Genomic DNA, 27,340 nt, shown 5'->3' with positions numbered 1-27,340 from the left:
TTCCAGCACTGACCATGCTTAATACAGGCTCAGAAAGCTTTTCTAAGGGCTTCCAAATCAGGCCATTTCATCTTCAACACAGCTGTGGGTTCCTGTTTTGGGATGAGTAAGTGGCACCTCCAGATGAAAAGCAGGGTTGGAGGGTGTGCTTCTAGGATTTTGCTTTGTTTTACCTTTTTCCTTCTGTACTGATCAGGCAACAGCTTCTTGCTTTTGTGACATGGAATTTATCCCCTTCTAGTAATTTCTGTTGTAAAACTGGCCACTGACCAAACCACCAACAAAACAAAAAAAGTGTTTTGAATTACTTTAAGACAAGGAGCCATTTGGCTTAGTTCTGTGTTGTGTCTATTATCAGAGGTTTTGTTTTTAACACAGAAATGCTCCTAATGACATGCAGCTCCAAATTCTGACTCCTAACCATTTCTCTGCTTTGCTGGTGGATTTCTCAGGCCAGCTGAGAAAGAGCAGCAGCAGTACCTCATCCACAACTACAGCCCTGTGCTGTTGCCCTCTTACTGGTACAGAATAGGGCTGGCAATGGAGACCATAAAAACCTTTGAAATTTGTTTTCCAACGGTTGCTTCAGTGCCTATGCAAAGCCCCGATCCTGTGATTTTAAATCTTTATATTTGTCATTTCTTAGCATCACATCCCATTCTGCAAGTCAGAGCTGTGGCTGACCTGTAACCAGTTCTAGATGAGAGTATGGGTGAGTTTAGATGACTTGGTTCTAAGGGTGAGAGGGACACACTGGATTTCAGCCTGAACCTCAGAAGCCTTTAAGGCACTTGCATCAAACTTCATTCTCACTACTCAAAGCAATGAATTCAAGTTCCCCATCCACAGTCCCACTGAAATTACCTTTACAGTCTGACTCTATACCTCATTGCCCCAGGTTTGCTTCTCCTGCCTGCAATGATTTCAAACAAATAGGTTAACACACACTCTGTGCTTTGGGTTACTGCATTACCTGCTTATGCTACAAAAACTGTTCAGAAAGGGTGAAATCTTGCTCTGTGCTTTTATATGCTGATTTGTATTTGTACTAAGTTTGTAAAAATAGTATGCTGCACTTTCCTGAGCACTCTGTGTGCTTATATATGTAATTTAGGTAGTCACATATACATGTATTTATATGTGAGTAAGCAAATAACACTTCCCTTAGACTGAGAAGAGTGGCTAAGGGTTTCAATAAGCACTAAAATCTGCTGTTCTGTCACATATAATGAGGTCTCTCGTGCAAGAGTCCTGAGCAGGCCTGAGCTGATTCCTCATTATCTCCATTCCTGAGCTGATTCTCCATTATCTCCACTCCATAGACAGTGGAGTGTTTGTTGGGCAGCTGAATATGAACCTGAAGACCTGTTCTTCCCTGAGTAGCTGTCCATATCCAAATTATTCATCCTATGACATATTTCTGAAGATGTCACAGCAGCTCTGCCCCTATGACTTGTGTTCCCCTCTGCCATTACACTCCTTTGTCTACACCAGGTCGAGAACACTTCCCAAACTCCCCTGTGCTGTCAGTGAAACACCAGCACCTAACAAATTAAGGCCTAAAACACTTAAAAATAACTAATCTGAACAAGAAGTGTTTGGAAAGAATAACAGTTTCTAGAACAAAAAAGAGGAAATCTTTAAGAAAAGTAAAACAGAAGAAACCCTGAAGAATATTGTAGGAACCAAAATAAGTAAGTTACCTGATGGGAATCAAAGCCAATGTTCTTCTTGGTTATTTAGGCACTTAGTAATTACATCAGTTTTTAAATACTTTGAAAAGTGCTCTGGAATTAACAGCAAACCGGATCACAGTTGACAAGAAAATCCATTTTGCTTTACTGTTTTCAAGGCAGCCAAATTCCCATCATCTGTGAAATGTTTGTCACCCGGGCTAAGGACAGCAATCCATCCTGCAGATTTATGCTTACAAGCACTTTGGAACAAATGTTCTATTTGAATGCCCCTATGAACCATAAGCACCCCATATGTTTGGATGACTACATTCAGTTTTTGTTAGCAGATCTTCAACTTCCCAAACAATGTTTTACCAAATCAATGTGGCACTGCCACGTATCCTTCAGAAACATGGCAGGGAGCATATGTGACAGCTCTTGTGCATATTCACCAGGGAGTTTCTTTCCACCTACATGTAACCATAGATCTGCTTCTTTTAGTTCATAAAAACAAATGGCATCCATCTATTTTTGGCATTTATGGGATGTAGCATTTATGGGCTGTAGCATTTGAACCCCTCAACCTTTAATATATTCATTCCTCCTCCCCTGAGCTGTCAGCAGTGCCATGAGGTTTTACAAAATTTTAGGAACTGAACTAATCTCTTCCAGTTCCACTAACCTACATCATCCCCAAATTAAAATGTTCTTCTCTAGCCTTGGGATAGGTATAATACTAATGTAAACATGGAGGAGGGAGAGTTTATATACAAAAAGGCTGAACACAGTGCAAGAGATCATTACTGATGTCATTATTGCCCCAAAGTGCCTTGACAAAGATATAGGTAAAGGATGTATAACAGCACTGGTGTTTTCCTGGGCTGCAGTGCTTGAAAGGAAAAAAAAGTCATCAAAACCCCTACTGGTACATCCTCACATAAGATTAACTCTTGGGGGGAACTGAAAAGCAGGCTGCAGGTGCTGAGGCCTTTCAGCTTTCCTCGTGGATTTCCCATCTCCTGGAGAGATAAAGTGCTGGGCAAGGAATAACTCCACCCAGGAGCTGAAACATCACAGTGCAGAAAGGCAAGTACCAAGGGACAGCCATAATCTCCAGAACAACAGGCACTGCAAGAACAGGGGGACAGGTCACCTCCAAAGGGATTTATTCCATCCTCCAGGAGATTTGAGTGACTTAAAACTCTGGACTTATCTATAAAGGCAAGACTTGTAATGAATGTAAGTGTGAAAGAATTATTTTATCAAAACCTGGTAAAAACAGCATCCTGAGATAACTGCATGCTCAATTTAAAAACAAAAATACGGATAGAAGATGGCTTACAGTTAGACGTATAGTTAGTATTATTAAATAATTTTTGAGCTTCTGATATCAACAGAAAATATTACAGAGGCAGGTTCATCTACAGAACTTCCTAGATGTTACAGACTTTGATATTTTTCTCTGTAAACTGTTCTTTTAAATTTTTTTTAAGAGAAGTATTTCCTTTTGAAATCATTAAAACAAACTTCAAGGCATCCTAGACATTGTGATTTCTTAAATATAAACGCTTACAGGTGTGAAATGTGCATTCACATTTACTCACTAGTCACAGAATAAGGATTCAAGCCTTACAAACTTGAAGCCACTATCAAAGAATCTTAAAAATTAACTTATCCAGATGACTTCAAATTTTCCTTGCTAGGTGGTGTATATTTTATTAGTATTTTTTCCTGACATTAGTCCATAAATACATTCATACAGAGACATCTGTTTCCTCTGCCTCATGACAAAAAGGACACCACGTGCAAGGAAACTTTGCACTCGCAGGTAGGATTAGGCAGCAAGTTTGGATCACAAGAGCATCACACCAGTTACCTCACCTGACCCTTCAGGGAGAACCTCAAAAACCTGATTCATACTGAGATGTGACAGCACTGAAATAAAACGGCCAGGATAAAAAGCCCTGCCCCAATTTTTTTTCCTTACAATCAAAGCAACTTTTTTCTTTTTTTTTTTTTTTTTTTCTTTTTAAAGTAGGTAAAGAGGATAAAGAGGATACCTGAACAATTGGCTTCACAGGACATTTCTCCCATCCTTCTCAGTCCCTGTCCCGAGAGCGCTGCTCATTGCCCAATTTATTGTGAAGGGCTGCCTGCTCCCCCTGCCTGCCTGGACATTAACCCTTCAGTATCTTTCCTCAGGAAGGGAGAGCACCACATCTCTGAAAAGCAGCCAGAGAGCTGCAGGCAGAGAGCTAAAAACCAAACTGAAAATCCACCCCCAACATCAACCCCCTGCTCAAATGCTTCAGATAATTGTGAGTCCCCCTTACTCAGTGAATTATTTCAGGCAAACCACTTGACCTCTTTGCAGCAGTCATCTTCCCTCTAAGACTGGGTTTAAAAGCAGGACCTAATCAATAGCTGTTGCTGCATACGACCCGAGTTTAAGCATATAAATTAAATACTAAATAAAGTAGGTTCAGGGGTGAAGCTTGCATACAAGGCTACTGAAGGGTCACAAAAAAAAAAAAAAAAAAAAAAAAAAAAAAAAAAAAAAAAAAAAAAAAAAAAGTCAATCTCATTTCTAAAGCTGATTTTCACACCAGAAAGCTCCATTTCCCATCCCATGCCACAAAAAGCCATCTTTAATGTGTATGGGAGAGTCCTGTTCTGATGCCCTGAGAGGCAGGCTGGATGCTTTATGTTGGGCTCCTGAAAATGCAGCAAGAACTGCTCATGGGCATCTTAATGCAAATGGTTTGCCTTAAGAGATCTTGTGCACCACATCACAGTTTTATACAGGCTCTTACCTCTTTAAATGAGTTAAATTCTAGGGTTTGGAGGTTTGGTTTTGGGCTGGGGGTTTTCTGAGGGGTTTTTTGAAAAGCACCACTCTGCATTCCAGCATTAAGGTATCATGACTGTTGTGTAAGCAACTTGTGATTGACAGGATATTGATGCAGAATTTATATAGGGAAATAAGATTGATTGTTCATTCATGAAATTCTGCTGTTCCTTCAGATAAACAATTCCCAAATCCTTGCTTTCCCTAGTCAAACAAGAGAGAAAAAAAAAAGAATCCTAAGTGAGAAATTGCACTTTGGACAAACTGTGCATGTACATTGCCACTGTGCTTACTGTGCTGCTCAATGAGTTGGAAAAATAACTCCAAAAAGAGCTTTAAAAAAACTCACAAAAGACTGGAGCAGAGGATACTTCCACATGAAGATGGAATTCTCTCATTTGTTTCTTTGACATTTATGGGACTATCAAAGGGTAAACAAAAGCAAAATTAGATACCACAGGCCTTTGGTAGGAAGAAAAAAATAAAAAAAAAAAGTGGAGGGAAATGATATTCAGCAGCAGAAATCAGCTGTACAAATGAGACCATCATCTCACAGCCCTTTCCACTGCTGCTGTCTCCACTCACCCGGTGTCATCTGGTCTTAAACAAAAGGGCTCTGATTCTTGCCTACCTCAAAGCAATTATACTAAAGCCATTCTCAGATTTGCACCTAGATAATCAACTTCATTTCTATTAATCTCATCACAGACATCTGAGTGCCTGAGAATTCCCTCTGCACTTCGCTCAGATTTAGATCCTTATTTTATACAGGAAGAAAACACTGCAAATCCAAGCAAAAACACTGGTGTTTTTTTTAATAAAACAAAGATCCTCCCATGGATCTTCTTAATATCCATGGAGGATTTACATTAAGTGAGCTTCTTTTTAGGAAATTTTCAAGTGATGCAGCAACTGAGCTGTTTAAAAGGACTGTATAACATCCCTTGCTGTACAAACACAGTGAGCATATGTTCATACAAAAACAATTTGTGATGAAAAAACTCTACAGTAGAGTTACACCATTGCAGTTTAATATTTTCTTTCAAGGCATATCAATTTTGTATTGAATTGAATTGCAGGTGGCTTTGTTTTTCTACACTTTATCTTATGGAGCCACCCAACTGCAGGACAGCAAAGCCATGGAACAGACTGAATCACTGAATGAGAAATTTAATCAGTCCCTTCTGGGCTCTAAATGTGGCAAGAAGCTGCACAGGCTTGTTTTAAATAGGCAGCTCTCCTCTCACACAGAAGGCTGCAGCTGAGTTGAGGACTTGGGTCAAGAAAAAAGCTGCAGCTGAGGTAAGAGCTGGGGTCAAAAGCCGGGGGACATCCATCTCATTTTGTGGTCAAGGAAGAGTGGGGCAGGAAATCTGGTCCCCTAATCAATTACTGAAATTAATTTTTGAGCCCAAGTCACTGCCTTCTGGGAAAACAAGGATCCATTTACTTACCTGTTTTGCATAGTGTTTGCATCACTTTTTAAAATGAAGTTAGATTAAAAGTGATGATTGTGTTATCCGGAAAATGTTATGCAGTATTAATTAAGACCTCAAGAAGTTTTATTCATACAAGCAGATACAACCACGAGCACACAATGGCTTGGGTTGGAAGGGGCCTTAAAGATCACCTAATTCCATCTCCCCTGCCATGGGCAGGGACACCTTCAGAAGTACAGCAAATCCGGGCACATTGTTACCTATTTACAAAAGCAAAGATGGGAATTTAGTCCCAGTGCAATGGAAAAACAACTGGAGACCCCAGAAACCCAGTGTCTCTGCCCTGAAAGCCAAAAAGCAAGTGGCTCTTCAAAACAGCTTCTGAGCAGGAGCTCAGCACTCCTGCAGACCATGTCCTTTGGGAGATCTCCATGGGCACAGAACTGGTGCTGCAGGGATTCTGTGCCCAAACCCAGCCCCAAACACCTTCTTCTCTCCAGGAACAGATATTTGTCACACTGACCAAACAGCTGAAGCCAAACACAGGAGGAGAGAAAAAAGAGTGGGGAAAAAAAAAAAAAAAAAAAAAAAAAAAAAAAAAAAAAAAAAAAAAAAAAAGACAACTCAAGCTGTGGTTTTAACTTCATCCAGCTGGGAGGGTCAAGTGGAAAAGGCAAACTTTGTTCTGCTGGTGGACAGTATTTACAACCCCCCTTTCTCCATGGAGTCTGCACTAAAATGATACTGCTGTGCTGTTTTGGCTAGAGACTGCACATGCTGACCCCTCCGTGGTCAGCACAGCACCAGAATAATTTTGTACAAAAGGTTTGCATTAAATGTAATGAAGCAAATGACAAAATCAATAAACCTGGAATGGTGTGGCTATCATAAAAATGATGTAAATTCAGAGTTCACTCTGGTTATGAAGCTATTTAGATTCATAATTAAAACCAGTACTATCTCTTTTTTTTAGAATAAAACTTCCTTTTGACAATCATAGATGAATGCTACAGGAAATCTTCAACAAATGTATTCAAAATGAAGGCATGGCACAGAGACAGCATAAATTATACAAAGATAAACTGTAGGCATAGGTTAGCCTAAACACGTACGTAATAAAGAAAATTTGATTTTCATACTTTTCCAACTGATGTCACATCCCATTTTAATCAAGTTTTATATCAAAAGGACAGTAAGAATACCACATAGCCTGTTTTTAAATCAAGGTATTTTCTGGAGTTTGTTTCTGTCAGAGAGACTCTTGTAAGTCTATTAAAACAGAAAAGAGCCAAATCTGCTATTCATTACTCTCCATACAAAGGCAGTGCTGCAGCATGGGTGCTGCATCAAAATGTATCTGTGCTTCATTAGGATAAAAGAATAATGAGCCCAGAAAGCAGCAAGCAGAGCTCAGCGAAATAAGTAAGCAGATAAGTAATCTCTGGAAATAGCAATAGTCACCCTGACTTTTTGTAGCAGATTTCAAACCCCAGATAATGGGTCCCATTCAGGATTAGGCATGAGGCTTTCTTTTATCAAACTCTGGACCTGGAGCTTGTGATCTTGTTTAAAAAATTCCACCGATGTCCCATTTAAGTAAGTAAGCTATATACAATTTAAATCTCCAGACTCCTGGATTTTACCTAATCAAAGAGAAATTGTAGAAGTGACCATCAAGCCCGAGGTTCTGACACACAAAGGCTGGATTTTCAAGTCTCCTGTGCAAAGGATTCCCATCCCTGTGTCAGCTGTGCCATGTTCTTGATGGGACACTTCCAACCCCACTGATGACCACTAACAGAGCTCATTGCTGGTGCCTGCAGAAGGAGCCCCTCTCAGGCTGGAGAAGGCAATAAATTATGCATAAGAAACCATAGGGAAGTAGATGGAAAGTAGATGGAAAGGATGATTTAGGCCTGTGTGGGATACTTCATCTTTCTTGTCATCAGCATTAGGACCTTACCGTATAAACAATTAAAGTGCAGGCTTTCAATAATGCTTGAAATACATCTCCAGACAAGGAGAAAGCAATTGGTATTGATGTTTGTCTTACTTCGACAAGAAATATTAAAAAATCTGCGGTTTTGCCCAAAAATTAATACTAAAACCAATACACACTGCAGTAGATATCCAGAATACAGAAATTGGGTAAATCAGGATTATTAATAACCTTATTATAGAGGTAGTCAGCTCTGATTAGCTCAAAAAACTGAAAATTTAAAAATTATTAAATGCCACCAAACATACGTCCTCCACTACTAAATACTATTGGCCTGTGTACTTCTGTTTTATAAGTAGAACACACTTAAGAGACATTTCAGCTTTTTATTTATCTGACATTTTACTTAGGGGAAAGCAACCTTTACAGTGAAGAAATCTGTTCCTCAGGAGTGATGGTTCAGCTTTTAATAAGTTGTCAGTGACAGATCCCTTGTGGCCAGTTGAGCCCACAACTACAGACATTCATGAAAACAAACACTTCCTGAAATGCAAGTGGACAAGAGAACAGGGCAGACATCTACTCTACTTATTGCAGATGTTTTCATTTAAAAAATAAAAAAAAAGTAAATCAGCAGCGCATTTTCAATCTGTGCAATCAATCTCACGTGAAGTACAAGTCACAGTTTAGCACATTCAACAGATTTAAGATCGTGCTGTGCTGGTTTGTCCACCTGGTGTTTCATTTATTAGCAAGGGACATGAGAAAGGGGATTACATAAGCCCAAATGTGTTCAAAAAATACAAGTATGGTCTGATGATACTGCCAAATATGGCACAGGTTTAACTACTTCATGGAATTGTTTTGAGGTTACACAGCGTTTGTCAGGTGTGCTGCAGACTTTACAGGTTGTTAGTCTGCACATGTCTGTTCATTGCTCCCTGATGGACATGGGACCATCCCAGGCCGTTGGGGACTGATGCAAGGAGCAGCATCCTCATTAACAGCCCTTCTCCTAAAACACAGGAATGTCCTGCAGGTTGGACCAAACCCTCCAGATGGCCATGTGAACCAAAGGATCACATAATCATTCAACACTTTGGGTTGGAAGGCACAAAAGACCAACTCATTCCACCCCCTGCCATGGGCAGGGACACCTTCCACTGTCCCAGGGTGCTCCAAGCCCTGTCCAGCCTGGCCTTGGGCACTTCCAGGGGTGGGGCCGCCACAGCTTCTCTGGGCAACCTGTACCAGGGCCCCATGACCCTCACAGCAAAGAATCTCTTCCTAATATCCAACCTAAACCTGCTCTCTATCAGTTTAAAGCCATTCCCCACTGTCCTATCATTTCATGTCCTTCTCAAATGCCCCCTGAAGGGCTGACATAACACTAATGCCAAGCATTTACAAAAATGCACTATCAAGACTGGAACTGTTTCACTCGCTAACAAGATCACTGCTGAACTGGTGTCCTTTAGCATCAGTGCACATTGGAAAAATCCTGTGAAACTTTCTTAACAAGAAGGTAATTCTGAATAATGGCTATTCCTTATGATGTCAAAAGAGACACACAAGTTTTGGGGCTGTAAAAACACTTAGACCCCACAGTGCTTTATGACAATTCCCATAAACTGCCAGAGAGCACCATCATTCAGCACAGTTAGCAAGGAGGCACTGCCCCTGTGCAGCACATTCTAGAAAAATGCAGAATTAGTTTTTTGTTCCAGAGCCCTTGCTCACCCTCGACCATCCTGCATGAAACTCTTCTGCAAGGGAAGGGATACAAGGACAGGACACAGAGAGGGCACAGACCCTATGCTCCCACAGACCATCAGGAAGATGCTGATAATGAACACATCATCTCTCCAGTGCTGCACAGAAAAGAAAAAAGGCTCTGCCCATTCACTGGAGGCAGTGAAAAAAACTGATTACAATAATGCAGCTTCTGAAACTCAAGTTTTCATCTCCATGGCCCTAACAGGGTTTCCCTGGGCTGTGGCTGCAGCAGCTGTGACACTCCTGACGGCAACAGAGCGAGCAGGAAAGCACCTCCAGCTGGGACAAACAAAACCACAATTCCTCCCTACAGCTTCCTGCCTGCCCAAAGCCAGCCTGCACAGCATTTAGGCTTTCTTGGTTTTTTCAGTAGGAGAAGGGAATACAGGTGACCTCAGCTCTGATAAGTGAGCGCTGTGTTAATTACCCAATCCAGCCTCACCCCTGATGAGTCATCACTGTAGCCAATAAAGATGAGTGAGATAAAAGGGGGTGAGCTGAGAAGGGGAGGATCATCATAGAGCAGGAATCTTGAGGAGTATGAAGGAAAGAATTATGGAGGATCCTGGGGAGAGAGAATCACTGCTGTGAGCTCAGTCTGCGTCTGCAGTCACAGTCTGGCTGGGTAAAAGCCTGCAGTCAGAGTTCAGCAGGAAATAACCAGCAGTCAGAGCCTGCAAGGAAAATCCAAAGCAGGAGCTTGCTGCAGCCAGACTCAGTGAATAGTTGGAGTTAAGATGACTAAGTCATGAAGAGGAATAAACCAGGACCCTTCTTATGCTATATTTAACAAGAAGTCTGTACCTCAGCTCATTTTTACCCTCTAATAAGAGGGCTGCTACAACATTTTCTCTTATTTTTACAGTAAGACAGACAAGGGAAGCCATTCAGCAAGATCAGGGCAGGTAGATTTTAGAGGTCAGTGATTCAGAATAGAATAGAAAAATACCCCCAAGGGTCATTTTACATCCTCAGGCAGGGAAGCAGCATCTCCCTGGGCAGAATCAGGAGGGAGCCCTTGCAGGGCTGGGCCAAGGCTCTCAAGAGAACAATGAAGAAACCAGTGCCACCCTTCTGTGTGACTTGATGTGCTGGCCCTGTGTGTGTGGCTGAGAATGCCAAGAGGAACACTTCTGTCTCACAAAATGTCCTCTGCCACGGCTCTGAGTCTCTCTCTGTGCTCGGTCGGTTCTGCACATCTCACCTTAACCGCTGTGTAGGGAACATGCGTGTGCATTCCAATCAATCATATCCTTTTAATGAGTTAATTGTGAAATATATGCTTTTTGCATTTATTATAAGGGGTAGAACAGATGGCAAAAGCTCAAACTAATGTATTCATAAAATTAACTGACGCTGCAGGTGGTGTTTCTCCATAGAAAGTGGTAAGTTGGTAACTTGTTATTTTAATGTTATAATAATGCTGCATGACAATGACATTTCTAGGAAAGCAAAGGCGATGGCCACAGAGATCTCTCCTGAATTCATTATGGTCACTATCACAATGAAGACCAATTATGGGAGATAGAAAGGAATACACTGTTGGAATATATTGAGTGCAGTGTGAATTTATGGACAAGGAGGAGGAAAATTATTTACAAATTTATACAGCTGAAGTAAAGTGATTTTTTGCCCCCCTAAAGAGTGCAAAAGGTTTGTCTCCAATGACTACTCCAAACAGCTCTTCCCATGCCTCTGACCTGTTTCACCAGCTCTTTGTCAAAACAACCTGAAATCTGTTCCATAACAGAAACATACCCTTTCCTTAAATTTTCATGTATTCCTGTTTAAAATATACTGAGCTTTTCATGGACACCATCAAATATAGATACACATTGTTCAGTCCATTGGGAGATACATAAGCAAATACATAACCCAACATGTGATAATCACTTCTCCTCTAGGCATTTCTCTGCTTTTATTTGAGGCCAACCACTGGCTGCAGAAGGCTTATTCCAGATTTTACACCAAACAAATGGAAAATCTGGCCAACTGTTTATCTTCCTTCTTTTGTTTTATTTCACTGCAAACTGCAAGAGTAACACTGAATACTGTACACAAATGTCAAGAAACCTCGGCCAGGAATTTCAGAGCGCTCTGGATAATAGCTTCCCTGGAGAACCCAGACTAAAGGAGTTATGTTTTGTAGTGTAACATTTCATTAAGATCTACTGCATATTTATGTATGGCAAATAACTCAAAATCACTTGCTTTCTTTTAGTGAAATGGCTACACACAAATCAACCACTATTTCCTTTATTCATTAGTGCATTCATTAGTTTAACTTGACAGGTATGTTTAATTATTCCTATGGCTGAATGGCAGAAGGTACAAATATACTCTGCAGAGCTGGCTGTGATGATTAAAAAAATTACACAGGAACATTTTTATATTTTGTGTAGGTGAATGCAAAATACCTCTCAATGTAAAGAGCAAGTTCAGCTTTTTCCAAAACCTGAATGTGTAATCAAGATGTTTAATTTTTGTGAAAGTCCCATGGATTGATGCTAATAGTAGATGCATACAGAAAAAGTAACAGAATCTTCCAGGAAAAGCCATTTAACAAAAAAGGAACTGAAACTAATAGGTACAACAATATTTTACAGTACTCACAGAGCTCTGATTTTCCACACTGCAGAGGTAATTTAACCACTAGGAAAATAAATGCGTACTGACTTGCAGAAATGTTAAATGTTACATATGAGCTGATGTATTTCTGAATTTTTAAAAACATAAATCTAAATGCTTCATTTCTTCCTCCACAAGAACCTTTAGGGCTATCAAGGGGGGTATTACCCACAATTTGCTAAGTGGCCCCAGGATGCAGGGAAAGCCTTTTGCAGGTCCAGTGATAGGAGCTATTATCTCAGGTGAGGCTGAGAAGTATTCAGACAGAAATGCAATGAGCCTGGATTATCATGACACATGAACCTGTTCACTTTTTCCCTAAATCCCAGTGCTACAGAATCTTACAGCCAAAGCCTAGGAGAGATAAAAGGCAGGAGCTGAGTACAGATGAACCCGAGTTCCAGTGAATGAAGAACAAGAAACTGCAGCAACCCCTGACGGAAATAGCAGTGCCTGTGTCATTGTGTGTGGCTCTAGCTCTGAGTGGTGTTCACACAGGGTGCATCCCCCTCTGCTCTGCTGCTCTATCATTCTGCCCTGCATCCTCCTGCACGTGCATTCCTGTTTTCCATTCCTGGGCTGGGAGATCTCTGTAGACTCATTGAATAGTTTGGGTTGGAAAGGATCATAAATATTGTCTTGTTTCACCCCCTGCCATGGACAGAGACACCTTCCACAAGACCAGGGTGCTCCAAGCCCTGTCCAGCCTGGCCTGGAACACCTCCAGGGATCCAGGGGCAGCCACAGCTTCTCTGGGCAACCTGTGCCAGGGCCTCAGTATCCTCACAGGGAGGAATTTCTTCCTAACATCAAGCTCTGTATATCCCTGTACTGGAATCCTGGCTGCCCTCACTGAGGAGGGCTGAGCAACTGCAGGAATGCCTCACCAGAAAAACCCTCCCCTGAATGCCAAGATGTGATAAGAGCAGGGGAAACGTGCAGAAATCCAAGAAGCAGCTCTATATATATTTATGATGGAAGGCCATAGCTGACAGCGCTGAGCTAGCCCAAAGCTCAATGAGACACAAACCCATATACTTTAATTCTTGAAATAAATGTGCTTAGTTGGGGCTAGATTCCTGCAAGAAACATTTCCTGTTCTCTAAGTAATAAGTAACAGAAATTGAATACAGGTGTGGTGTGCAGGCTGGCCCTCTCTTGCCCTCTCCTGTTCAGCTCTTAGGACCACTGAGCAGAGTTTATGTATCTACTCCACAGTATGTTCAAAGTGTCACTTTTTGCCAAATTCCCAAATAAATTCACTACTGGTAATGGACACTATGTGCTCATGAAACTTTCTAAAAGCTGTATAGTTATTTCTACATTTCAGTTAGAAATACACTCACTAATTTATTTGTGTGCAGGTTCTATGATTTTTGCACTCAAACGGCAGAAAACACTTCATATAAAAATAATTCACACAATGAAATTTCTCCCACTTAGGAGAGTCTGAAAAACTCCAGTCTTTGCTTTGACTTTGTCTTATGCAAAAAGACTATCCTCCATGACATTTAAAACTCTTTAGCACAGTCCTAATCTAAGCCCATTTTCCTGGGCTCACTGTTCTGCTAAGAGAATAAGATAGAAAGCTTTTATCATTTAAAAAGAAAGACACAGTGAAAAATACCTTGCAACACTGCTTTTTATAACATTTCCCGCCCCCCCTCCCCGTAATTTTAATGATTTTTTTTTCTTTATTTTTTCCTTTATCAAGCCAGCTCTTGAGCCCTGGTGCTTGGGAGACATCACCAAAGACTCTCTTTGCTTCCCATATCCAGCAGCACCTCCACCTTTGGAAGGAGATTTTTTTTTTACACCACTCTGCTCCAGCTGGACACAACCTGTGACTCTGTGTCCATCACTGCCATGGCCATGCTGGGACAGGGTAATTCTCACAGGGTTTTCAAATGGCACCCACTGTAATTTATACTGAGCCCTCATGCTACACATTTCTGAACTGGTGTCCAAAAAGAACTCATGCCCTGGCTCAGTTTATTCCATCAGCTTGGCATTTTGTCCTGAGAGAAGCTTTCCAAGCTTAAAGACAGCTTTAATCTGTAGACTTTCATCTGGTCTAGCACTTGCTGTGGCTCTATAATGATATCTCCAGGGTTGTTATTTTTGCCATGACATTGGGACACTTTTGGAAGAACCTGGAAGAATTGGAGGCCATGTTAAAGGTCAAGCCATGACAAAGGTCAGCCTTTCCCTGTACAAATTCTAAATATAAATGGGAAAGGCTTGGGGAGTATGGGACGATTTGTAGCTTTAGATCTTGTGCCCAAAAGTCTCCAAGATTCCTCACAAATACGCTTTGTAAAGTGGAAGAACACTGAGACAGTACAATAAATCTGCAAAGGGACAACCACAGAAACAGCCAAGGCTTCTGCTGTGCCATCAGCACCTCTGTGTCACAGTCACCAGGCACAGCTCAGGGGCACCCCAGGGCAGAGACTGTCCTGCTCAGGCCAGTGAACAGCCCTGCTCACTGCCACGGTCACTGCTGGCACCCAGAGAGGAGAGACCTGGCTGCCAAACACAGGCTGGAAATGGGAATCAGCATGTTTGAGCTCACTGCTTAAAGAGCTTTAACTGTTAACCTGGTTTAGCTTGCATCACAGCCTTAGAGTTACAGCTGGAGTAATTTTAATGTATTTCCAGCAGCATGTTGGCTCAAGGTTGTGCCAGGCTTTTCTCAGCAAGTCACAGGCCACTCCTCTGTGTCTGGAAGCCAAGAGTCACCTGCTGCCATGGACCACCCTGGGCACAGGATTAGTACATTTCTTATCAAGAATGTCTAGATATGAATGAAAGTCTGCTTCTCCTGCTATTTATCTAAATAATCAGTACTCATGGCTCACAACAGTAATCTTTTAGAGTACCAAGCTCTGTGCTCCTGCTGAGCTGGAGGCTGGACTGGGTCACCACCCCAAACCAGAACTATTTCATGGCTCTGTGATAAGGTCAGTGCTCACAGAAGTCACAAACTGTAGCTACAGGGAAGTACTTCTGATGTCTTCTACAGCAAAACAATAGATACTGCCTAACCTGACAGCTGCAAGTTTTTGTTAAAGCTTTAAATCCCAACATTTATATGGTTCCTGTAGGCACTGCAGCCAGTCATCCCCTGATATCAGCTCATGGAAAGGAGAAACCCTGGATCCTTCTGCACTGAGAGTGGGTGCATAAATCAAAACACCCGTGCTTGTTGTGACAGCTTGTCAGAGGTGAACTAAACTCTGGATGCAAACTTTGTTATTTGAAATTAAGTCAGACAACTAACAGTGAATTACAGCTGGGAAAGGTGGATTTTCTGAAACAAAATACCATCTATTGTTCCTATAGACCCTACAATGCAAATAAAATTCAGGATAACAAGACAAAAGAGAAGGGAGCCATCAGAATCATGGAGTCCAGCTCCTGGCCCTTCTCAGGATGCCCCAGCAATTGCATCACATGCCTGAGAGCATTTCACTGGGGCAAGACCTGAAAACAGAACACAGGTATGCTGCAAGACTGTTTGCAGAAAAGGGCTCCTCAGATCACCTTTAGCTGTTTCTTCTACTCAGCTTAAAAAATCCACACCATTTATGCTGTGCTTCCCATATTTGACACAGTGGGGATCAGTGCTCAGCTGCTGGTGTGGTAACAGTGCTAACTCCAATGGGCCAGAAGGCTGTCCCTGGAAATCCTGACCCTGCCCATCAGTGGCTGATATTTCTTTGTTCAGTTCACCTCGTGCTGACTCCAACAAAGCCAAGGGTGCCTTAGACTGTGGGTGTGTGGGTGCACAAAAATGGGTTTGTGTTCTGTAACGTGTGAGAGCCTCCAACAGCTCTGGAAACACAGAGCTCTAAGTCATTACATTAGTTTCAGACTACTTCACAACAAAAGGCTAGGTCAGAGAGGCTTCATTAGCCCTGTTTTCTCTCTGAAAAGGCTTTCATAAATCATTTTAATTATTATAAATTTTGTAATAGTTTTAATTAATATATTTTTTATAAATTAATTTAAATTATTTATATTATTTTAATTTTAAATATAAACTGTCAAAGCCTGCACAGTTAACTCCTTAACAGAGTTAACTGCTCCCATTTTTATTTTCTTTTTTCATTTTCTGGTATTTGTGCTCAACCACTGTGCCTGAGCGCCAGAGTTTGTCACATTTACTTCTGACAGAAGTGATGGGACAGAAAACTTAAACTAAGCAAAACATTTCAATTCCACTCACAAACTCTACCAGTAATTTTCCCTCTGTACATCTTGCTCCAGGACAGGACTGCAGGAAGGAGTGAAGCCTTTCAGTATGTTTTTTTCCCACAAAACCTCCCCAGATGTGTCCACAGCTATGAGGACCAAAGTAGCCTGTGAGCCCCTGACAAAACCTGCAGGGTCCCTTTGTGCTCCACTGACAGAGCTGGACACGAGGTACTCAAACTGAGAGTAACAGGCAGATGTAATGTGAGCAGAAAGGTTTTCACCACAAATATTAATGAAGTTGTCACTTACAAGTTCTTCACATCAATGATTCCTCGAAAGGCCTTTCTAGGGATTCCTTTTATCTGGTTTTCGCTCAGGTCTCTGAATGAGAGAACAGAAAAAAAAAAATCATTGTGTTAACAAAGAGAACACATTTCTCAAATCTGCATGAGCTAATGGAACTTCCACGTGCTTGGAAAAGTAGATGTTGCTGGATTTGTTACACCACACGGTGTTTTCAATTTTGTTTCTCCCCTCCAGAGGTCTGTGGAATGAGCTGAAATGACTCTCCAACCAAAACCACCAGAATTCCTGACACAAATGACAGAACTTCAAGCAAACATCACTCAAGTGTGATCATGATGCTGGTACAATGCCATGATTCACTATCAGAGTACCTGCAGCCAACTCTAATGCCTTGGAATTGCAAGCCTGTAGTGTAAATGTAATTTTCTCAGCATGCTTCTATTTGTTTACTGACTGCAAAAATACTTGGCTACCCCTGCTCAGATTATAGCTTCTTATTTGAAATTAGCATTCAGGAAAAACCTGACAATCTTTCTCTTCTGAGCTTTTTAAATTTACACTGAAAAGATCTTAACCTACTGCATTAAAATCCCACTGCATTATGTATCAATGGGAAAAACTGAATTTTTAACCATGCTTAAAAACAAACAACAAAAAACCTAAACAATCAACAGCAATTCAAAAAGTCTTTCTAGGACTTAAAACACATTAAAAAATGGTTTGATCTGCTGTGTGAGTGCAGGTTACATTTTCCTGTTCCCCAGCCTGCATTCGGGTGCTTTTTCCCTTGATGAACTATAAATTGTTCCAGGTTCACAGCCCCTCTGCCAGTGCAGGCGAGGCTGGGAGAGGAAGGAGGCCATCAGGAATGGGAGGGAAATGGACAGGAGACCAAAAGCTGGGATGTGTCTACGCTAAGGAAAACCAGCATTCAGCCTGATTTTCCTGCTGGTGCCCCATCAGCACGGAGAAGGGGCAGAGGTTTCTTTGGTTTAGGGGACAAAGGGTGGGGCAAGACAGGAATGGAAAAAGAAGAAAGGCAGAGGAGTGTGAAAGAAAAATGTAAGAAATAGGCAAGTGGAGGAAAGGGAAGGCTCAGTGATGACAAAAGGACAAATAAAGGTGATCCTGCAGAGAGCTGTACAGTGCATTGTTTGGGGTGAGAGTGTCCCCAAGGCTCTGCCCCATTTTCAGAAGGAAACTCTGGCTGGCTAATGACAATTAGGAGGGACTGGCAACTCTCTGTACTCACTCCCAGACACCCTTTCGTGTCAGTACATTTAGTGTTCAGCAAGCTCCTTTCTAGCCTCCACCAAATTGGTTTTATCAAATGAGAGGCCAGAAATCAGAGCCTGTCACAAAAGCCCACATTGACATTGCAGGTCAAGACGTGTCACACAGGCCTTTCTTCTGCTTTCCATCAGGCAGATAAGAAAAAAAGGGGACTATGTCCTTGTCACAAGACTAATTCAATTTATATCAGTCATGCAGTCTACACCAAATTCTCAAAGTAGCCACAATAGTTCATTCAGGCTATCGCAAACAAAAATGTGCTGCTGGATACAAGTCTCTTTTTCAAGTCAGATTAAAACTCTTGGTGACCTTCACAATTTGTTTAACACTGATCCACACCCTGACCCCTCCTTCACATGCCCTTTATTTTGCCAGCAACAAAATATTAGTTCTTTAAAGACAGACCTTCAGCCCAGACAAATGATCCGGCAACCCGGACAGAGAAGGGACAAAGTAAAGGATATTTCAGACCCTGAAGGAGGAAGCCTTAAGCTTTCACTTTGGTGTGACAGTGAGGCACAGCAGAGCTGTGGTAAAAGTGTGACAAAATGGCTTAGCAAGGCAAAAATTAGTAAGATCTGAAAGGAAGACACATGCAAAGCAGAACAAAAAGGGCTTGAAAAAGTGGAATTGTATGGTCAAATAAAACCACATTTAATCCACCATCTCAGGTTGCATTTGTCTGGTATTCTATTGTGTGTTTCAAATCATGTGTAAAAGTAAATCAGGTTTTCAAGCAATATTTCATAACATCGTTGTGTTCTGCAAGGGCTAATTTATATATTTGATCTCTGCTTTGTCTTTATGCTCAACTTTTAACCTGCAGCCAGGCAGAACCAGGGGACTGCAGGAAGTTCATCTGTTTCCTATTAAAACCTCCTTGTAAAGCGTATTTTTTTTATTCTCTGCAAGGCACCCTCCTCTAGCTAACAATCCTGCCTCTTTCAATCTCCTGGACTGTGGGCTGATTCCATAAATCTCTCCTGTGGGTTGGGAACTGACAGCCTGCGTGGCATTAGTGACACAGCATGGAAGACAAGTCACCAATGCTTCTTTTCCTCTAACTGCCTCCTCACAATCAAAATCGTCCTGTTTTGAGATGGTCAAGAGGAGTGTTTCTCTCTGCTTCCTGACATTGTGCCAGAGTATTGTTGAGCATCTTTCATAAGCAAGCAAACCTCAGCCTGTGCACTTCACAAAATTTGCCCTGAGGTAGCAGAAGGCTGTAACAAGAAACTTGTCTATTGAGTTTATGTTAAAGTTCCAGCTTTTTATTCCCTGCTTGTCATAGCAGACATAATGGGAAGTTTACAGCAATGGTATGCAAAATAAATATTAGTTATTAATAGTAACTGTAGAAAACTAGATAAATTAATGTGAGGCCAAAACAAAATCCTAAAAAGCAGACAGAAAAATATTGTAGTATTCAAGAAACATAAACAGCAAATCTGGGAAAAAAAAAAAAAAGGTGATGATTACAAATAGATTTTCAGTTTCTTTGACAGAAGTTTCAAGGCCCCTATTTCTGTAATGGAAGGCAAGTCCAAGGGGGGAGCATGATGTGTCCTAAAGGGCAAATCTGAAAGATTCCAGACTTAGGGAATAACAGACTTCCAAAACCCCCCACCCTGAGAGGCAGTGTTAGAGAGCTGAAATCACTTGACCTGAGGCCAAACCAGAACGTGCCAGTCCATCAGCAGCACTCTCCTGGCAGGAGCTCCTCAGTGGAGAAAGCTCCCAACACAACCAGGACACACTCATCTGCATCCTGATCAAACAGATGCGTTGAGCTAAGCCAACGCTTCTAGACTGAATTTTCCTGCCTGTTTTGGTAAATGCAGGCAAGTTCTGTGCAGTTTCACCTGGCACACAGCAGGGCACAGGGCACAGCCAGCCTGCAGCCAGCCCCAGCCTGGACAGGCAGCAGATCACAGAGAGCTCAGGAAAAACACTCATCCAGCAGCTTCCACAGCAGACAACCCCCAGGGGAAACAGCATCCTCACTGCTGAGCTGGGGCAATGGAGCCACAGAGGTGTTAAAGAACTTGGGCAGCCACTTTGCACAGAGGAGAGGCAGGAGCTGACCAAACCAGCAGCTGAGGCTCACAGCACACGTTAGTCCAGCCCAGACTCGAGCAAGAGCTGGCACAAGCCAGTACCTTTCTTAGTTTTTATTTTAATTTAACTAAAATGCTTTGGACACAGATGAACTCCCTCTGCAAGTCTAATATTGTTTTCTTGATCTTCAAATGTGAATTGCAAGTGCCTCACTGATAAAAGGATTGGAAAGGGAAAAAAAAAACCCATCCAAAAGTGCTGACGTTTCCTAAGTGCCTCTGCAGTCTTTGCAGTAGTGCTGGTTTTAGCTTTCTGCTCTCACACTGCCTATTGCATCCAAAGTGGAAATTCAAATATCTAGCAGAGCAATAGAATACATTAAGACTTCTTTTTATTATTATTTTGCCAGTAAGAGAACATAAATCACTTAGTTGGAACACAGACCCTACGAACATCCAGAGAATGAATCTTCATTTATACCACAGATCTAAAACATTAGAACAACTAAAATACAACTTACAAAGTTACAAGGGTACTGAAAATACCATATATTGTATGAAAACCAAAAAATCAGCAGTGATGGCATTATACTTAGGTTTTCTTCCTTTTCAAACAAAAAACCCCCACCCTTTGAGGATTTACCAGTTATTTTCCCAACCTCTTTTAACACAGAGCTTTGCAAATTTAACAAGACTGGTTTTTTTGCAAGTGCCTGAAAAACAGCTTGATTAAGAAGTATTTAATGTGGTTGAACACTAATCTTTAATTATTTCTCCCACTCAAATGGGCTGGGAGATCACCATGCAGCGTTATCCAATAAAGAACTCAGCTTGCCTTTAATGTCTGAAGAGTTTTAATACCAAGCCTTAAAGAATGAGTCACCCAGAGCAAATTCTTCAGAGCCAAACCTGTATCTTTCCCAGTGTGTTGTTGTATGACAATTCCACAGTGAAACTGCAAACTCCCAGAGTTAACCACTAACACACAGAACCAACGGTTTACTTAAAATGAAGGGAAAATCCAGCCTAACAAACCTGATTCCTGTTCTTCAGGGGCCTTTCAGCTTATCCACAATTCAGCTGCATCTTGGAATGAGTCAGGGCAGCTCACACACAGCTCTGCAGCAGCTGGTACAGACCTCTAAGACAAACACTGCTTCCTTTCACTGGATGTGGCACTTGAGTACAAAGTAAGATTGTTTCCTATCCTCTCTTCTTGCCAGAACAATACTGGAAAGTTAATATTGTTCACCTGCTTTGCAGAATAAAACTAATGAAACATATGACTCCTGATTTTAAGGAAGGGCCAGCTGCCAGCAATGCCCAGAAATTAGCACTGTGCCCACCAGCTTTTCTCTGGCTACAGAATGTGCAGCTGAGAGAAATAAGAATTAATTCACCTCTGTTGGCAGCTTGTTTGCATTATTTTACAAATTAGGATTCCTGAGTTTAAGACATTTGAGTCCAATGCACTGATCAAAATGAAATAAAATAAAATGTTCCTGAGGTTTTTGTGCACTTTCAATGTTTAATGACTGCTCTTCAGTCTAGCTTTTCTTTACAGCTGGACTAAAACTAGACTGAACTGCTCCACTAAAGGTCACATACTTAACACAATCTGGTCACTGCAATTTGTCTCATTAGAATTAGTTTTAATTCGTACAACATGTTACACATAAACTCTATGCTGCAATGTTTTACTGAATTAAGTAAAACAATTAAGGAGTTAAAGAACAACAGATGGGGAAAATTAGAGAGTATAATCCAAAGATAATAGGTATCTCTAAGTAACATGTAATAAAAGATAAGCAAGTCAATAAAGTGAGGAGTGATACAAGTCAGGGTTTTCATAGAACAAAAGCTGAGGGAAGAGAACTCCTACATTTAGAGAACAGACAGGGCAGGAGGACCAGTGCTCTCTGCAGGAAAAGTGTCCAAGATGAAAAGAAGTAGAATGACCAGAGAAATTTGTAGGGGAAAACATGTTTACTCAATTCTATCTGTAAAAATTCCAGCACAGAATATTATGCATTTCATTTACAGCAAGGAACAAAAGGATTTTTCCTGCTCTGCCAAAATCATGTGGCAGCTTTTTTTTTTTAATTAAAACTAATATTTAGCATTTTCAACAACTAAGTATCATTCTTACCTAGGAGATAATGTCCTAGTATTTCCCAAACTGTTCAGTATTAGAGGTTTCCCTGTTCTACACATATATTAAAAAATAATTGAGTTAACGGTTAAGAACAATTCAGAAACTTTGAGCCTTGTAAATATGTAAAGGTAAATTCCAGGTATTTATCATCTGCCAGGTGGGAAATGCATTGCCCAAATCAGGTCCCTCCAACAGAAAGGAGAAGAAGCTGTGGCAGGTCTGACACTCCTCAGCACCTGTCCCCTCAGTGCAGGAATGGCTTCTCCCTCTCTGCAGGGTCAGGGCAAAAATGGTATTTACTGTAAAGCAGCACTTGTAGCTCTCTGTCTGAAGGAAAAATGGGAAAGTGTTGTTTCTGATGGCCTACAAGGCAAGAGCTTAACAACAGCAGTGTTGTAAAGCATGACTCTGTGGAAACTTGGCATCACTGGCTGATTTTCTAAAAGGAAAAAAAAAAAATTCCTTCCTCCTACTAGAGCACGAAAAGTAAAGAGGGTGACAAGCATCTGAGTCCCGCAAAACAAGAGAGGTCCTGCAGATGTTGTACACCCTGAACAAGGTGACTGTGTTTTTACAATACAGCTGCCCTCAGTTCGTGCTCTGGGAGGCTGTAGGAAAAACACTGCTTTGGTTTTGTTTGTTTAGAGGAGGGAATTTAGCTCAAAAATCCCAGTTAAAGCAGTGCTCAGTGCTTTCACAGAGTCACACACGGCTGCACAAGCCCTGCTGCTAAGCCTCCAGAAGATAAACACCACCATTTCCCTGTTGATCCAGTTGCACTGGGAAGTGATAGATATTAACTCTGTACTTCTGCATTTCAGCACCTGCCCAAAGGCCCAGGCAGCCTCATTAACCCCAGTCAGACACAGCTCCATTCTGGGAGCAGGACACTGAGCAGAGCCAGAGCCTGAAGATTTGGGAGGGGTGGTCACTAATGAATCAGAGGAAAAAATGATTTTGATTATTTTTATAATGATTATTTTATCATCATCTTCCACCTTCTCCAAGGAAAATTTAAAAAAAACAACATCTGTTAATAAAGATCCTTCAAGGGATCCAAGCTGCATGGACTTGTGCACTTCTGTCCTGACACAACCACAGGGATCACACAGCACATGCTGAAGTCTTTTTAAATGTTTACAAGAACAGAGAATACTAATTTGTGATTATTTAATTCTTCATTAGAAGCTTTTAAAATTCTTGGTTGCTTAGAAAAAAAACAAAACAAAATTTAAAAACCCCAAACCCCACCTTGTTTCACTGAGACACAGTGGAACATTTGTCTCTTGATGCACCTAACAAAACCAGAAAAAACCCTAAATTTATCAGAATATCTCTAAGAAGATTAATAAATATCTTTATATAATTTTAAATGAACTGTAAAACTAATCATTACCAGTGTCCAATCAAAGGCAACATTTGTCTTTATGACTTTTACAGTTCTCCCTACTCCTGCCATTTCCAAAATGCCGAGCAAACTGTGATCAGACAGCATTTAGACTCTTATTTTAAAACCACCCATCTTGAGACTGATCATGAGCTTTCATTTCAGAAAGCAGCATCTGTTTTGTCTTTTGGAACATACACACAAAAGTAAAATCTTTCCTCTAGGTATTTACACTCAGCTTTGGATTGTAAGGGAGCAGGAACAGGAGCAGGAAAGTAACATCCAGTGGTCTCAGAGGAAGCTCCTGAAGAGAAGCAGCCCACTTGAAATAGGGTAGGGCTCCCGACTAAAAAAATGACAGTAAGATGTCTTTGTTAGCAGTATTTAATGTATATTAAATATACAGTTTATTTAGCAGTATTTCATGTAGGGGTTTGGTGCTTTAGAAGTGGAATCAATGTAATTAATCCTTCCTTTTGATGGAGGAGACAAAGGAACACAATGAGAGGCAGCATTTGACTCAAGGTGCTCCAGCAGTGTGGGGAGAGACAGAAAATCCCTTCCCAGTCAGTCCCACAGGAATTCCACTTGGTGCAATTCATCCCCGAGCCTTCCCTCATGTGAGGAGAGTGTTCAGCCAGCAGACACACAGCTCTGACACCACAGAGACACATCCATCCTGGCGGGAAAACCTTTCCTCTGGAACCCTGCAGCCCACTGAACCTCTGCATCACTGACAGAGCAAAGGGCTCCAGGGCAGTGATGCTCCCACACAAACCCAAGTGCTCCAACTGCCCTGGAGTGAGATGAGAGCACGAGGCACTAATGTGATTTAGTGGGGGCACCCGCACCTCAGAGAGGGGGGACTGAAGCCCTGACATCAGAGAAAAAAATTATTCTCCCCATCATTTTCTATTTTTGTCAATATTTTCTTGTTACTAAAACAATGTGAATTCAAAAGCTCTCTCACTGCTTGTTAATGTTTATACTTTCGAAAATAGAAATGCAGCTATATGGAGGTACCTTTATTTTAAGCTAATTTTAAAAAGCACTGGTTTTATACTGTTGACTTGTTTTGGGGTTTATACTTTCGTCTGTTGAGCTGTACTGGAAAGAAATCCTATACATTGGCTAATTCCAAACTTCAGGAGGCAATATCACCGTCCCTTGATCTCCCCTAAATGACAGGAGCCTCCACAGCCCTGGCTGACCACTGGACAAAAAGATATTTGCAATTTATTGGTTATATACCTTTTTAATTATGATGAGTTTTTATTTTAGAAGGTAAACACATGAAATCATAAAGAATAAAACATGCATTTTTTTTTGGATAACTGATCAACATCTGGAGCAAGACTCTTTTTAGACTGATCTGTCTTAGCCTAACTCTGCCTTTGTTAATGAGGAATATTTTTATACTAAAGATTTCTTTGCACTTTACTAATACATCAAAAGAAAAAATCCCCTGCCAGTTAATATTTTTGTGTACCTAATCATCACATTGTAGAATGAAAACAATAATCACAACAGGATTTATTTAATTCAGGCTGCGATTCTGTATATTAGATGTGTAAAGATCTAGGTTTTATTTTTTTACCAAGTTCTCCCATTATACCATTTGTTTGCATGATCACTGCAGACATTCCTGTGGCTATGTAAAAAGTAATGAAAATGACAGAGAATCGTTGGATAGTAAAACCAACTACAGTGACTTTCCATTTATCCCAGTGAGGTGTAAATGAGTTGCAGAGTATTTGAATGCACTGCAGTGAGCAAAACAACATTCTGTTTATAGCTCAGGCCTGGTGATGAGGGCCTTTATTCTGTTCTGTGGTAAGAAGTGCACCTGTGCAAAGGGGGACACTGGTACTTGAGCTGTAATCAAAGTTTCAAAAATAAATTATAATACTGGACCAGCAGTATCTATTCCACTGATATTCAGCAGACTGCAGTAACAGATACTGAAGCTAAGACAAAAGACAGAGGAGTTCCATGCATCTTTCCCCTTTTTTCTCATATTTTAGCTTCTCTTTTTCTTCCACAGCTTCACCTTTATGTATCTTCCCCGCTATGGATCATTTAGCCCTGAGAGTCCCAGTGAAACACTGCAGATGTACGAAGATCCACTTCAGACGGGTTTGTAGCCATAATTCATTTTTCTGGGTGGATGTGACATCTAGATTTATTAGACCAAGCTGTAATACCACAAAGTGGTTCAGTTGAGTGGGGAGATTCTTGCAAGTGTTTAAGTAACAGCAGCTCTCTGTTTTATGGGAGGACCCACAACCCAGCAGCTCTTCAAGGACTCCAGAGCAGGTCATCCTGGCCATTACCACCCTTACAAACCTCATTCTCCTACTTTATCCACACCAAAAAAGATTCATTGGAACATAACCAAATGATTTCTTCTTTTCCAGTGATTATTTCAGTGGTTATTCAGGTAGGTGAGGCACCCTCGAGATCCCCACTCCATGCACAGGGAGTTTATCACTCAATAACACCGTGCTTTAGAAAAAGCCATTTAAATAGAACGTAGGTGTTTTAAGTAGAGACAATAAAACTCAAGTATACCAGTAGAACAAACATGCTAATGTGACACAAATCTAAAACATAATTAGCTTTCAGCTAGAGTGCACATAAAATGGTGAGTTCTTCCAAAAGAGAAGTTAAACTCACGATCATTCTGCTCAGCTTACTGAGGGTTTTCTTTGAATGTTCCAGTAAATCAGCTACCAAGGACCTTTATTAAAAACTCAAAATTGAGACAATTCATGAGAATTAAGTGTTCCTAGGACTTCACTGCCATTTTCAAACCAGTCTGGTGTGAACAGGTTACAAGCTGAATTAATTTCCTTGAATCCACCCAAACACTGTGTAAAAAAATCCTCCAGATTCTACTTTGAAAACAGATTCATTCCTTTTATCCTCAAACACCTAAAAATACTGATAGGGATACTTGGGTGTACGTAGATGGTTTACAGCAACTCTCAAAGGTGCTTATGGTGTTTTTTGAGCTTTATTCCCAAGGCTGATGAGGGAACAAGGGCACTGCTCTGATTCATCAGCAGCTGCCTCCTTCCAGAGACTCATTTGCATAAAGCCACTTCCAGAAATGAACTCGGCTTTCCTCCCCCTGTCAAGCATCTTGCTGAATTTCAGATTGACAATGTCAGCTCACAAAATTGAATTAAATGTAAAAGAGCTGACCAGGGAAGAGGGAGGAGTAGCTCCTTCACAACAGACTCCAGTGTGTCCACACTTTGCTGTTTCATTGTTGAGGCACTCTCAAATCAAAGAACATCAAATTCCAGCATGACTTGGTTTCATCACTGCTGGGAATGATGAGGACTTTCTCCAAGGTCCACTAACTCCAGGAGAAAATATGTCTGACAGTAAAACTTGACTTATTGCCCCAAAAGTTTTTTTCAATTTATGACACCTCCTTAGCAAGCTTTTTGAAAAAACAATTAGCTGAAGGGGTGTCATGTGTCATACGACAAAAATAGTCTTATCTTATCAGAAAAGGAAATTTAACTTCATTATAAGACTTGGAAAGTTTACATCCTCATATTATTCACATCATTACTTCCAGATGTCATGCAGAAAACCAACAATCGAGAGACAGAAACTAAGAGT

At 41.0% G+C, this 27,340-nt stretch overlaps 1 protein-coding gene across 3 annotated transcripts in view; it reads right to left on the bottom strand.

Annotated features, from left to right (window-relative positions):
- Positions 1–27,340, bottom strand: part of SLIT3 (slit guidance ligand 3) — a 471,665-nt gene that overhangs the window by 217,220 nt on the left and 227,105 nt on the right. For all 3 annotated transcript variants that reach the window (XM_066328946.1, XM_066328944.1, XM_066328945.1), the window contains exon 5: positions 16,816–16,887. In XM_066328946.1, the coding sequence (XP_066185043.1) occupies positions 16,816–16,887 (72 nt within the window). The remainder of the gene's footprint in view (positions 1–16,815; positions 16,888–27,340) is intronic.

This window comes from Sylvia atricapilla, chromosome 14, assembly GCF_009819655.1.
Source record: "Sylvia atricapilla isolate bSylAtr1 chromosome 14, bSylAtr1.pri, whole genome shotgun sequence".
Classification (NCBI taxonomy): Eukaryota; Metazoa; Chordata; class Aves; order Passeriformes; family Sylviidae; genus Sylvia; species Sylvia atricapilla.
Note: the sequence above shows the minus strand (reverse complement) of the source record. Positions and strands in the feature narration are given on the sequence as shown.